Source organism: Lepisosteus platostomus, chromosome 11 (assembly GCF_059453375.1).
Source record: "Lepisosteus platostomus isolate fLepPlt1 chromosome 11, fLepPlt1.hap1, whole genome shotgun sequence".
Lineage (NCBI taxonomy): Eukaryota > Metazoa > Chordata > Actinopteri > Semionotiformes > Lepisosteidae > Lepisosteus > Lepisosteus platostomus.
In genome coordinates this window covers 23,375,535-23,388,610 of record NC_142621.1, presented here as the reverse complement: position 1 = coordinate 23,388,610, position 13,076 = coordinate 23,375,535, and the positions used below count along the sequence as shown (strand labels likewise).

General features: G+C 35.8%; 1 protein-coding gene across 1 annotated transcript in view; it reads left to right on the top strand.

Moving 5' to 3' along the window:
* The first annotated feature begins 12,053 nt into the window (after positions 1–12,053).
* The window catches only part of adgrl4 (adhesion G protein-coupled receptor L4), a 59,137-nt gene continuing 58,114 nt past the window's right edge, over positions 12,054–13,076 (top strand). The window contains exon 1 of the mRNA XM_088598893.1: positions 12,054–12,177. Within this exon, the coding sequence (XP_088455019.1) occupies positions 12,123–12,177 (55 nt within the window). The 5' untranslated portion in view covers positions 12,054–12,122. The remainder of the gene's footprint in view (positions 12,178–13,076) is intronic.

Here is a 13,076-nt window from a genome sequence, read left to right as displayed (position 1 = left end):
CAAACCAGGCTTAAAGACACCATTACCTCCTTCTGTCAAGTAGCCTTTCCCATACTTACCGGTTACCTCCTAAGGGTAAAGATTAAGCCCTACCCAATTCCCCTTTGATTGATGGATTTTCTGCTATGTGGAGATCAGTCAGGTTATAACTTTCTCAAAATGGAGGACCATACAGAACAAAAACAGAAACAAAAAAGAAGACAAATTTGAACATAAAACATTCAAAAACACACAACAAATTGTCACAACAAATAATACAGTACATAAACTAGAAAACAACCGTGTGTGTGTATGTAAAAAACCTTGCATGTTAATGTAATGAAAATAGGAAAAATGCAACAGTATTTTATCACAATTCTATGGATCAAAAGTTTTTACCAAAATTTTAACTGTAAACTACTAATTTTACCAAAGAATGTCTTAAGTCATTTCACTGCAGTTAAGTGGTTTCTCACTCCGATTTTATCAGAGTTATTATTAAAATAAGTTTATTTCCTACAACTTTAATACTAGCAATAACAGATTAATTTTTAAATGAGATGACCCTCAACTGACAGACAAATTATCAAACTGCAGTTTGTCTGCATTGCAGTCTATGTTGGTATGTCCACAATATTAAAAAAGCATAGGTAGTGTAAATAAAAGGCAAGAAAGTGAATGGGTTCACTCATATAGGAATCAGAGTGCTTTATTGTAAATGAGACATTCATTCCATTGTTAAAAATAACATGGATAATGTTACTCTAGGGCTTCTAGTAAGTAGCCCTACTGAGATCGACCTCACAACAGCATTGCCATAGCTCTATATTTCTTAAATCAAGTATTACCTTTACAATTCAACTCTATCTGAACTTTAATATTTATAAATATTACTTACTGAGGTGGCATCTCGAACCGAAGCCATTCCATTGCCTCGTCAACTAGCCTCCTCCATTTACAGTATAAATATATGCACTCAAAATTGTATTGTGCACATCACGTTTACATCTACATTTCTATAGTTTACCTACGTTATTGAAAATTGAAGTTTTTTTGAAAGTATAGCTGAAAAATAAAAAGAAAAAAAGGTCTTTGAACAGAAAGAATCGAAACCAATTTGCTAGCACTCACCGGAGCAGATCTGGCTGATGCGCAGGTGTCCGTGGCCCCCAGCAGGTGTCAGTCTGCAGCCCGAAACCGAAGGCTTAGGTGGGCATGCCGTGTGTTCAAGGCTCTGGCAGCCTGACTCCGGCATTCTCCACGGTGGATTTCTCCACGTGGAGGCTGTAGAGCCGCCTATCTGCCTTTGCATAGCTGGTTATGTACCTTGACTTTAACCAGGGGAAGCTGAGAGGTGTTGCACGCTCTGCGGAGACCACCATCTGGGCCTGGTCACCTGATGGAGAGCAAACACTCCAGCTGCATGTCTCAGTAGAGACTTCCTATCTGTCTATCTGGTAGGATCAGAGGAACTTGGCTTCGGCATGAACACCAGAGGCTGCTGGTCGCTGGATCCAAAGACCAGCGCATTACTGTGTGGTCGATATATACCTAGAACTACCACCTCTACAGAGCAATGGTAATGCCTGGCAGGGCCAGACACCACTGCAGAGCCCTTGTCTGTGCTCACAGAGTGGTCTGGAGTCACAGGTTTGGAGTGTTTTCAGTAGTGGATTCTGGAACATCATTGCATTGCAAGGTGGCAAAGGAAATCCGGCACTGCCTTTGTTCTTTCCTTGGAATTGAGGGTGGTAGAAAGTTGGTAGAAGGCAGTCTACATTATGTTTCAGAAACACACTGTCCTGTCCCAGGTCCTGACAGCAATCAAGTGGGACTGAGTAAAAATGTTATTTCTGTTTAAGGAGTGATGTTATTTTAAACGAGAGAGGTTTTTCTATATGTGATTATATAATAAGAATCTTTGATGCTTTTATGTATGTTTTTTTTTTATCTTGGCTTCATTTATAAGCCTTCTAAAGATATTTAAATATTAATATTTGAGTATGTTTTTTCTGTGAGTGGATGTATTTTTTCCTTTATTTGTATGTACTGTATATTTGTGTTTTTGTTTTTTTTGTCATTTAATAAAAATAATAACAAATAGAGAAAAAAAGATCAAATTGAAACCAACTTGCACATTATTAATTATTTATTTTTGTCTACTGGGACAAAACAGCAAGAGCTTCAGATGACCTCAAAAGTTTTTAGTGGCTTCAATTAAACCTTTTAACTTTGTACTATTTTTTTTTACTATTTCCCGTACTTATTCCAGCTCTTATGCTTTTGATGATGTTGTTCCTAACAGTTCAATGGAATAGTACCTAATAACATCTACACATGCCATAGCAGCGAATTCCTAAGTCACAGAGATATCTATTTATAGCCGGTCTTCATAACATGGTCAGTTTTACTTGGCTAGGCACATGTCTTCCATTAACAACAGCTTCTCTTGGGTATAATGATATCATTTCAAAACTGCCCTCAACAATGATGGCTGCTTTACAGTAAATATTCCACTTCAATTAGTTTTTTACAAGGCCATACAAGGTTTTCAAGAGATCAGAAAACTTATTTTTATATATATTCCTAAACAAGCTTTTGATAAGTGTTTTCCACAAAGGTCTTTAACATTTTTTTCAAAATATTAGAAAGTATCCATATAAGATGTAATTTTATAATAATTTTTCATTACATTTTCATTTCATTCATACTCATTCATAGCATGTATTTGTTGTTGGTTGTGGTATATCAGATTGCTAAAAAAATATAGGTGTGGAAATGCAAGCTCTTACCCTATTACTGTGGCATTCATAACATGACTTACACTCACCTTGCATTTTTAAATGCTTGACACTACATTGTCACTACAGGCAGCCTCCCACGGAGATTATAGACTGCATGTTAGTCCCACTCTGTGGAAGGCCAAGTGGAAACCTTCCTTCTCCAGATTTTCCTCATCTCATAACCTATCTTTTAGTGTGTTACCCCAGATATTAAGCATTACCTATACTTCTAATTATAGGCATTGAATTTCCCTTACAATTAACTCTGGTCTACACTTTAAATTCAACAGGAATTAGAGTCCAACATCTGATGTATGTGCCAAGTTACTGTATTTTCAAACTAATTGAAACCTAAAAAAACAGCTTTGTCAGTATTCACTAATGCTATTTCATGTACAATAATACCTTGCCAGTTTATGCTATTTTCTTCCAGGTGTTCATGCCCACCAGTCCTTGTCCAACAAGCTGCTCCAGAGGCTGAGGAGTATTCTTCTATATTATTGGCCTGCCAAATGAGTTATTACACAAGACATATGTTCCAGAACCTGTAACAAACTTCAATACTATACCTGTCTCTATATTTCATAAAGATCCCAAGCAGCTAGACAAGTCTCATAGGCCTATTAACCAGCATAATCTAGAAAAACTCCTAGCTATAAAGCCAGAACTCCATGATAAACAATGGCACCCATGACACAGCAGGACTAATATGAAATCCTTTTCCTTCCCTGTGAAAGTCCAGGCACATAATAACTCAGTTGCTCAGGCAATTCTCTTATTTGCACAGGAGCCTATCCCAACAGCTCCTTTCTTCCCGTGGAATTCCAATCACTCATACTCAAAGTCCAGGTATATATAATTCAATACCTGTCTCTAATTACTTTCAACAGCCATACTGGCTCAAGGCTGCACACCTAAACCTACAGTATATTAAGCCAAATTGGTGGTTTTTCACAAAAGTCCCTTCTCAATCTATCATGGGGTGATAGCAAATTGGATAGTAAACGTGCTGCAAAGTCCAAAAATATTTTTATATCTGACCTGAATTAATCAAACTATTCTACAAATAATTAAGGAACAATCCAAATCTGGGGTCTCAAGCTCAGTTCTTGGAGGACATTTTACCTTTTGGAATTTGCTCCAACCTGAGTATTTTTTATATATTGGGCTAAATGAGTAATCTTACTTGTGAAACAACCACAGGGTGTCATGTTTGCTACAGTAACACTACATTATGTTCATCATTGTAATATTAATTATTATTAATATTTAACATACTATGATATATATATAATTAAAAAATGGGGATAGTACTGCTTTACTACTATGGAGAGACTGGAAAAAGAATAATGACGAAGCACCACAAAACACCTGTTTCAGCATTATAAAGGAAAACGGAAATAGAATAATTGAAGTGATAAAAGGCAATTAAATTGGATGAGCTGAAAATGGTTCAGGTCAGAGCAGCAAGCCCTGGAAAACCACGAGTCGAGAATGCTGTTGATCACAACACATATTTCCTAAAAAAATTGTCACTGTTTCATTGAATTAAGTTAAGCTGTGATGTCTCTCTTAGCTTTTCCCTGTTGATCCAGATGAATTAAATGTAGGTCATCACAGTGTACGGATGGAAGGGAGGAACTCTCACCTTCCAAAGGGGGGCAATGTTATGCAGCACAGCCATGCAATAGTGATATTGCATGCCCTGTCTTGGGATACCATGTTATGAGTCATGTAAATGTTGCTAATATTACAACTGTCCACTGAAATGAGATCTCGGAACAAAAATAGATTTTGGCGATCTCTACTTTCATTCTCACCACAAAGCTCTAATGGCAACAGGATCCCTGTAGAAAAGAGATGTAGTTTTTGTAGGAGACTGACTGGTCTGTGTGTTGAGCTTTTAATAATGAAGTAAGGCTAAGTTTGAATTAACCTGCCCCAGAGCAGGTTAGGAAATGTTGCTAGTTATGTTAAATGTTGCTAAATCCATATTTTTGTCAACATGTGTACTCATGTTATTTGGTTAAATAAATAATCTTGCTTTGTAAAGCCCCAGGTTATTCATGCTAGACAATTATCTTTTTCAGTTGACATACAGTACCACACTGATAAAGCCTGGTGTGCTACTACTTTACAGGTCTCAGGTGGGACAAAATACATGCTCAGTCATTCTTACTATCTTGGAGTGGATGGAACACTCTTATGAAACATATCATACTCCAATATTTTTTTCAAGGGGTAATGGATTACAGTATGTTAAGAGGCAAATGCCAAAATTGAAAAAATCAGTCTGAATTTGAGCGATCGGTCTTCATCTAGGGTCATAAATCTACCATGGTGGTCCCCACTGGGAAGACTGCACATACTCTTCCTTCTCAGTTGTTTTACTCAATTCCACTAATACAGTGTAGTGCTTTCATATTTACTCAGTTACACCCAGTTTCTTATATTCTTATATTTTTAAGTCTTAAATAGTCCATCCTTTTTAATCAGTAGGCATTATAGAATTCAATTTCATTAGCTTCACATCACCCACCGTGTCACCCATATTTGCAAAATGAGTCAAGACTCACTTTGTGCTTCATCAATACATGAATGAGGACACAGCAAATTAGAGAGCACTGTAAACAGATTTTTTCCCATCATAGAAGCAAAACAAGTTATAAAATATTGTAACGCATACGGCCGATAGGCACTGTATAAGAGCCGGCTTACCAGAGCGGTGACGTCACCGCCTTTCCCTGTAATAGCAGGACCACAGCCGCTGGACTGTGGGGAGATCTCTCTTTAGCTCACCAGGCTGGGTCCCTGTTGAGTGATGCCGGCGGCCCGGGTTCGCGTCCCCGACGGTGCGGGGCCGACCGTAAGCGGCAACAGCAAGGGCTCCTGCCAGAACCCGGAAGCGTTAAATTGGTGTCAGAAGTGGGGTGGGAAAGCCCGTCACCGAGGACGGTGAGTTAAGCAGGGGGAGACAGGCACTGGCATACGGCCGACAGGCACTGTGTAAGAGCCGGCTTACCAGAGCGGTGATGTCACCGCCCTTCCCTGTAATAGCAGGACCACAGCCGCTGGGCTGTGGGGAGATCTCTCTTCAGCTCACCAGGCTGGGTCCCTGTTGAGTGATGCCGGCGGCCCAGGTTTGCGTCCCCGACGGTGCAGGGCCGACCGTAAGCGGATACAGCAAGGGCGCCCGCCTAAACCCCGAAGAGTTACAATTGTAGAGATTTGATGGGTTTACTGAGACAATTATTAATTGTAGCAGTAATCACGAGGTTGTTCGTTGTGGCTTTTAGAAAATCAATCGTCAGAACAACTAACAACGCACACACACGGGTTCAATACACAAGATACATTTATTAATATAAATTGTGCACCAAACATAAACTAGTCTGCCTGGATACGAGCGGCAGACCTTACTGTGAGGGTTATCAATATAACCCTCACAGCTGCACCACAGAGATGGAGGGTGATATGGGGCCTCATTTAGGAAAGCACACCAACGCTTAATTCTGTCTTATCAACAAGCATTGCCGCTACACAATATTAAGAGTAAATTAAAAACACAAATGAAATTTCCCATCCACCATTGATATATATAATTGGTTTAGTAATTGGTAGGTATTATATCAGGCTTGGGTGAGCCAGAGCTCACAGCTCTCGGTTTCCTCAGACCCTGGGTGTATTCCTGTAAGGAGCCACATTCAAATAGGGACTATTCGGACTCCCTCAAGTCATTTATTCTAGCCTCCCTTGACCTATTAACACACACTTCAATCAGCAGACAGAGTACCAAACCAGGGCTTTGCCACCTTTCCAGTGCTCTGCCATTTATTGCTTCCAAGACTATGGTAGTTTACTCAGTTCGAATGTACCTGAGAAGCTCCTAGACCATCCTGAACCTGGCCCACCAGTTAGAACCACATTTCTGTCCACCACTGAACCAATGGCCATCTCTTAGCCAGCTCTTCACATGGCATCACCCTCTCTGCTCCAGCCCAGAAGACTGCGATTGCTTCTAGTCAGGCTTGTTCACTATTGCCATTGCCATCCTCATTCTCTGTTACTCTTTGCCCAATCTCAGTTATCTCCATACTCCACCGTTTTGGCTCTCTCCACCAGCCTACAAAAATCAATAAGCTCTTGCTCTGGGATTCCCAGCCTGTTGCAGATGCAGCGGTCTCATTCAATAAGTCACATCATAACATATAAGGCTTAATAATTATTTTTTAATAGTGTTATTTTTTGCATCTAAACAAATGTGTGACTTAACAATCTCATTGAAAATGTCTAATAGGCATAACTAAGATAGTATTGCATTTACAAGGTAGAGTGTGATTATGAAGCTTCCTGTAATCTGATACACACCTTTAGAGTACTGTATGAACTTTCAGTCATTTGAAGAAGAAGAGTGAGGACAAACTATCAGAGATTGAGGCTGGTATGTTCAAATATTTCCTTTTGTGTACAATAAAACAACAGCTTTATTACGCAGACATTGGGTGCAACAAACCCATAGATTGTGTTACAGTGCCATCATTACTAAAAGTTTAAACATTACATCTCATACTAATTGAAGAATGAATTAATGATTATAAATAAAAAAGTTTTAAAATATTTGATTTGATACTGATTTAGCTTAAATAAATTTACTAGGACACTTGATATCCCTTATCTTTCTCACTGTATTTGTGCTACAATTCATACAGTAGCTTCATAGTCAACAAGTCAGTGGGTCTGTATAATCTGACTAATGCTAACGGTGACTAATGCTAATGTGTTTTTGCTTAGTCTGATTTATCTCCAGATTGAACTTAAAATAAAATAGGTTATTTTGTTCTGGACGTAATTAAGCAATTATGCCCCCCAAATCCTAACAAAATTAGAAAATCTAACAAAATTATTTAGCAATACAGCAATATTTACATTAGAATTTTTATTTGCTTTCAAGCAAAATAAAGATTCATTTCTGGTGTCAAAGCATTAGGACAGTGTAACATGTACTGTCATCTGTAGAGGAAGTTTACAAAAATGGATTGCATAGAGATTTTCTATCACTATGGGCACAGCAGTGTAGAACAAATTTACCATGTGAAACTGGCTCCCATTGACATTCATTATATAGATGTCAAAGAAAAAAACATTTTTCTTTACACATCTGACCATACACCTGTCTTTCTTTTGCAATGCTTTCCTGATTGCAGGCAAAATTCCACTATATATCATATAATGATAAAGATAGACATTTGGCTGCATGTTTTTTTTATCTTACAAAAAATATTTTTCACAGAATAATGCTTTAACTCTAAAAAAGTGTTAGTCTATATCACAGTCTTCAAAGTGTTGCTCTGTTACAGTGACATCTTCCCCACTTTGGGCATAGATAATCTTTTCCCTTGCATGTCAAATATAATTGGAACAAGGTATGCTGTGTGTTAAAAAAAACTGATTTATGCTTCTGACAAAATGTCTAAAAATGATATTTTCCATTAGGTACCACTGCTTTATCAAATGAGAAGAAAGATATTTGCCTGTGCCCATCGTGAAAATGTGCAAAGTTAAAAACTTAATAACATAGGAAAGTTTACAAACAAGAGGAGGCCATTCAGCCCATCTGTATGATAAGTACAGTATATCACTTATGTACAGTACATTGGCATCACCCGAGATGGACACGAATAAAGTGAAATGTTAAGTGCCTGAGGAGACTGAATGGCCTTTTTATATTCAAAGTTTAGAAATACCATACTATCACTGGTAATAAACTGTCATCAGATAATCTGAGTTATGTTTCTGTCATTTTACACATTTTCATTTAACACTTCAAATCTGAAAATAGATGTTTTATTACAGCTTACATAACAGGCTTAACTGTAAACACATATTTTGAACCTACAGTATGCACACATTTGTAAGGGTTATTGTATGTTTGTTTTATTATTTGATACAGCTGCACCAATCTATTTTACTTTAAATTTAAAAAACATAATGAAAATAAAAAATGCATGGCAAGGTGATTCTAGAAAAAAAAACGTGTTTATGGCCTATTGCTTCTGAATATTTACATAGAAATCCATTTTAAAACAGAACAAGAGGCACTTTTTTACACAAAAGGTTGTGGGAATACAGAGCAACAAGTTGTTTTAGCCTATACTTTCAAGACACAGATGGAAGATCCTTGGAACAAAAGCTACAAACTACCAAGAGGCCTAGATGGCCTCCTCTTGTTTGTAACTTTTCTAGCATTCTTATGTACTTCTTTTGTACTGCTTCATGACAAACAACAGCTAAGCTCAGGGGTACAATGCTAAGACGGAAAAATTATAGACCAAGTCCAGTAAGAGCTCACTAAGCTTTTCAACAGACTGAATTTTTACAATAATTTCTCCTAATTCTAACACATTTTCATGAACAACCACAGTAGCTCATTTCAGTGCTTAATTACATTTGCACATGCTCTAACAAATACATATACACAAAAGTGAATTAGTGTTCAGTCATTTAGTTAGCATAAATTAGAGTAGGCCTATGCTACCCTACTAAATCTGTAAACAACAACCTGATACACAATCAAATTCCTTTCAGGTGGAATCTAGAAAAAAAGTAGTAAAAAAAAAACTACGACAGTGACTTCAACAATAGCCTTAAGCTGAGTTCAGACTCTCAGTGGACATTAAATAATTACTTTGTTAGATTGACAGATTCAGGTTAGACTAAGATCCACATAATTGAGGCTATTGCAAGCTAATTTAACACTAAAGGCAATGGTTATTTTATAGAAACCTAGCCTAAATATTGCTTTTCATAGAAGTAATATTGTGTGCCCACTATATGGCAATTTTCCATATTCCTTATCTTAGCTCTCTTTGTTATTCATATGCTTGGCATGAAATACTCTCTGTCATGCTGAGATACACCCAGCCTGATTTCCCTCAGAAAGAATAGGGTCATTTTCCATGTGAAATGTTCAAAATTACAGCTCATAAATAAAATCACCAAATGTGTGTTATTTTATTGCTTATCTTCAAAGACACACTTGTTTTGGGAACTTTGAACAAAAGGTCTTATCTAAAACTGTAGAACTTTTTAAAGTTTACTTTTTACAAACTTAAAATCAGTGCTGATAGAAGTTTGTAATAAATCCAGCATATTACCTCAAGCAACAAATTACACAATAAAGATGGAAATGTTTTGTCAGTGACACTTTATTAACTTTCTTGACTTTTTGTCTTACATTCTCTGAATTGAATTACATAATGTTATCATGCATTCACCTGAGCTCTGAAAAGCATCAGTTAAAAGCTATTTGTCAATGAGTTATTAACATTCTTATAGACCAACAAAAAACTTTAAATATCCAGGATTTCTCTTCAGGTTAGTTAATAAATAATATATAGTGCTTGCTAAAGGAACAACTTATAGTATTAAGAATTAACCTGTTACTTCAGCAGGGAACTGTATATTGTTCAAACAATTGTTGTTTGACCCCTGCATTCTGAAAAATAATATTAATGTGATGTTTATAAGATAATTATTTTTTCAGTTGTTTTGAAGGCATTATATTAGATTGAATAAAGTAAAAACAGGATAAAAAAAACAGAAGAAACCTGGTACTATTAAATTATAGTAATAATTTACATATCTTCATGAGTTTCAATACCTTCAGACATCTTTGCAGCTATTTACTAAAAAATAAAAAATATATATAAAAATGTATACTGTAAGGCTATTCATACATATAATCATTATTTGTTTAAAAGGAATTTGCCTGTTTCTGATTTATTTAGCACAGTAATGTTTGGTTGAATTCCTGTGGGCTACCATTTACACTGTACTATCTACAGCATTCAAAAAGAAAGAGAGAGAAAGTCAAGTAAAAAGACATTGGTACCATTTTCATTGTAGTTCTATGTACAGGTACTGAAATGATAAAGAATATGTGATGAATCTGCCTAAAGTCTGAGAGGTTCACTCACCTAACTACCTCACCCAATTTACAAATAAGAAGCACTCCTTTGGGAGAATGCATCAAGGGAGCATCCAATGGAGAAATTGAAAAACCATTGTGGTTGCTTGGAAAAGGAAAGAGTATTTCTATACTGCCGAGAAAGAAAGGATTAGAATATAAGAAAAGTATATGTTTCACACTTCTCAGAATGGCAATATACCATGTTTAGATGTGCACCTGACCCCCTGTGTTGGTGTGCTCAGTATCTGAAACAATGAACATTCTCAGTGGGATTCAGAAGCAGCTTTTCATACCCTGAACTATCAGTCTCACCGCAAAGAATATCACATCTGAAAATTTGTACGTCTGCACAGAAAATCCCAGATGAGTGTATTGTCCTTTGTTTACTTAGGTGAGAAGTGGTATTCGCAATGGTATTTGCTCACTGGAGAGTTTCATTGGTTTTTCTGCACATATTTTGCATTTACAGTATGTGAGCTTGTTTCAGTTTATCAGAGACAGGACAGGGTAATGAATTTGTATTAGCCAGCACATATCGGTTATATGTGTGCACGTCTAAGAACAGAAATGATGTTCTGTGATTTAGATTTTAAAAGAAAGAGACTTCAATTTTTAATCTACCTGGTTTGCTAAATACTTTCACTATATTCTGACATCTGTACCACAGGTTTCATGGACAAGTAAAAGCTTATTATAAATATAAACCTTTTGCAAAGCAGATGCTCTATTGTCATTATGAAAAATCTATAATATTATAAACACAGGAATTATTTATATCCTTTTTTAATGTTTTTGATTCAGAAACCATAATTATAATTCTGTCACCTATAATTAGACATTCATGAAGCATACTCCTAGCTAAGGCACAGTTGGCATATTTAATAACATAAAAAAGAAAAAATAAACAATAAGCTAAATAAAACATAAAGCATCAGTGGTGAGAAAGACATACTGTAAACCACACATTATCAGAAATAGATTGAATTAATCTTCCAGTTTTTATGTGACAAATTAAAATGTTTTGGTGTTCTGTTTTCATTTAGGCAGAATGCTAAATCCTTAATTTTTTTTAATCATTTAAAAAGATAAAACATATTTAAATAATTATTTTTGAGAACATTTGTGATATTGCAATTCACAAAAGAAATAATTTTAATTTAATTTTAAGTTTAATTTTGTATTGTTATAAATGACTATACATTCATGTCTAGGAGAGCTTTTGGATTGCGATGTTCTTTATCCAGATATTATTGTCCTGTGGTGTGACATTTGTGGGGGTTGATTAAAGAACAGGACAGGGATGGGCCAGGCTCAGGAAAACAGGAAAACTGATGAAAGGAAATAGTGTGCGTCATCCAATGCAAAGTTTCTGGTAAAAGTTATCCTTTCCCATGGCAAGAATGGAGTCTTTGCTAAAGTCCCCAATGAAACTTGTGGTTTTAGTGGGTAAGTAGGCTCTTCATGCTCTTTGAAATGAGTTAATGTGTTTTTCTAATTGTTGTCCGTCTGCTGCCAATAGCACACATGTGATTATAATCTAAAATACATAGAACCTGTTAAAATCATTGAGGAAATAGTATTCACCAAATTTCAGCAAATGTGTTTATTTGTTAAACAATTATTGTAAATAAGATGCATGTGTTAAAAGGTACACTAAATGTGCCAAATAGTTATAGGGATGATATATGATATAATATTGATTGATTGTGATAATGTGAAAAAGTGCTTATATGTATGCTTATTATCCTGGAGGATAGAGGAGTATAAATTACTACCTTAAGAAAATGTGAAGCTTATTTGGGCTTAAATCTGAAAAGATATTAAACTAACTGCATTGTTTTACAATTTTCACTTAGTGTTTTTCCTTCTTTATGAAGAATTCTATTGGTTATCTTCTACTGAAAATTTTGCCATTTTGTTTTAAGATGAAAGCTAGATCATAAAGGCAGTATATTGAAGTACAAAATGTATCCTTTTAGGTTTATAGCTGAGTAGACAGGAACAAATGACTTTAAAGATAGGTAACAACTGACAATAAGTCAGCTGGATTTGATTGGTAATTGTTATGAATTAGCTACTTTATAAGACAAGTTTTATAGCAGTCATCAGATTATCAGATTCTGATCAATGCAAATTACAGTTTACTAACAAAACGCTTGGTTTCAACTCACCCAAACTAAGCTATATTAAGTAATATTCAATAAGTTGTTATAATAGTGGAAAAAACCAGTAGAGACTTTGAGTAAATTGTTGATGTTTTTATATACAGTATAGCAACCCTGAAGATGTCTGTGACTTTTGCATAATAGTGAATACAAACCAATTTCTTATTTTTTCAGTCTTTT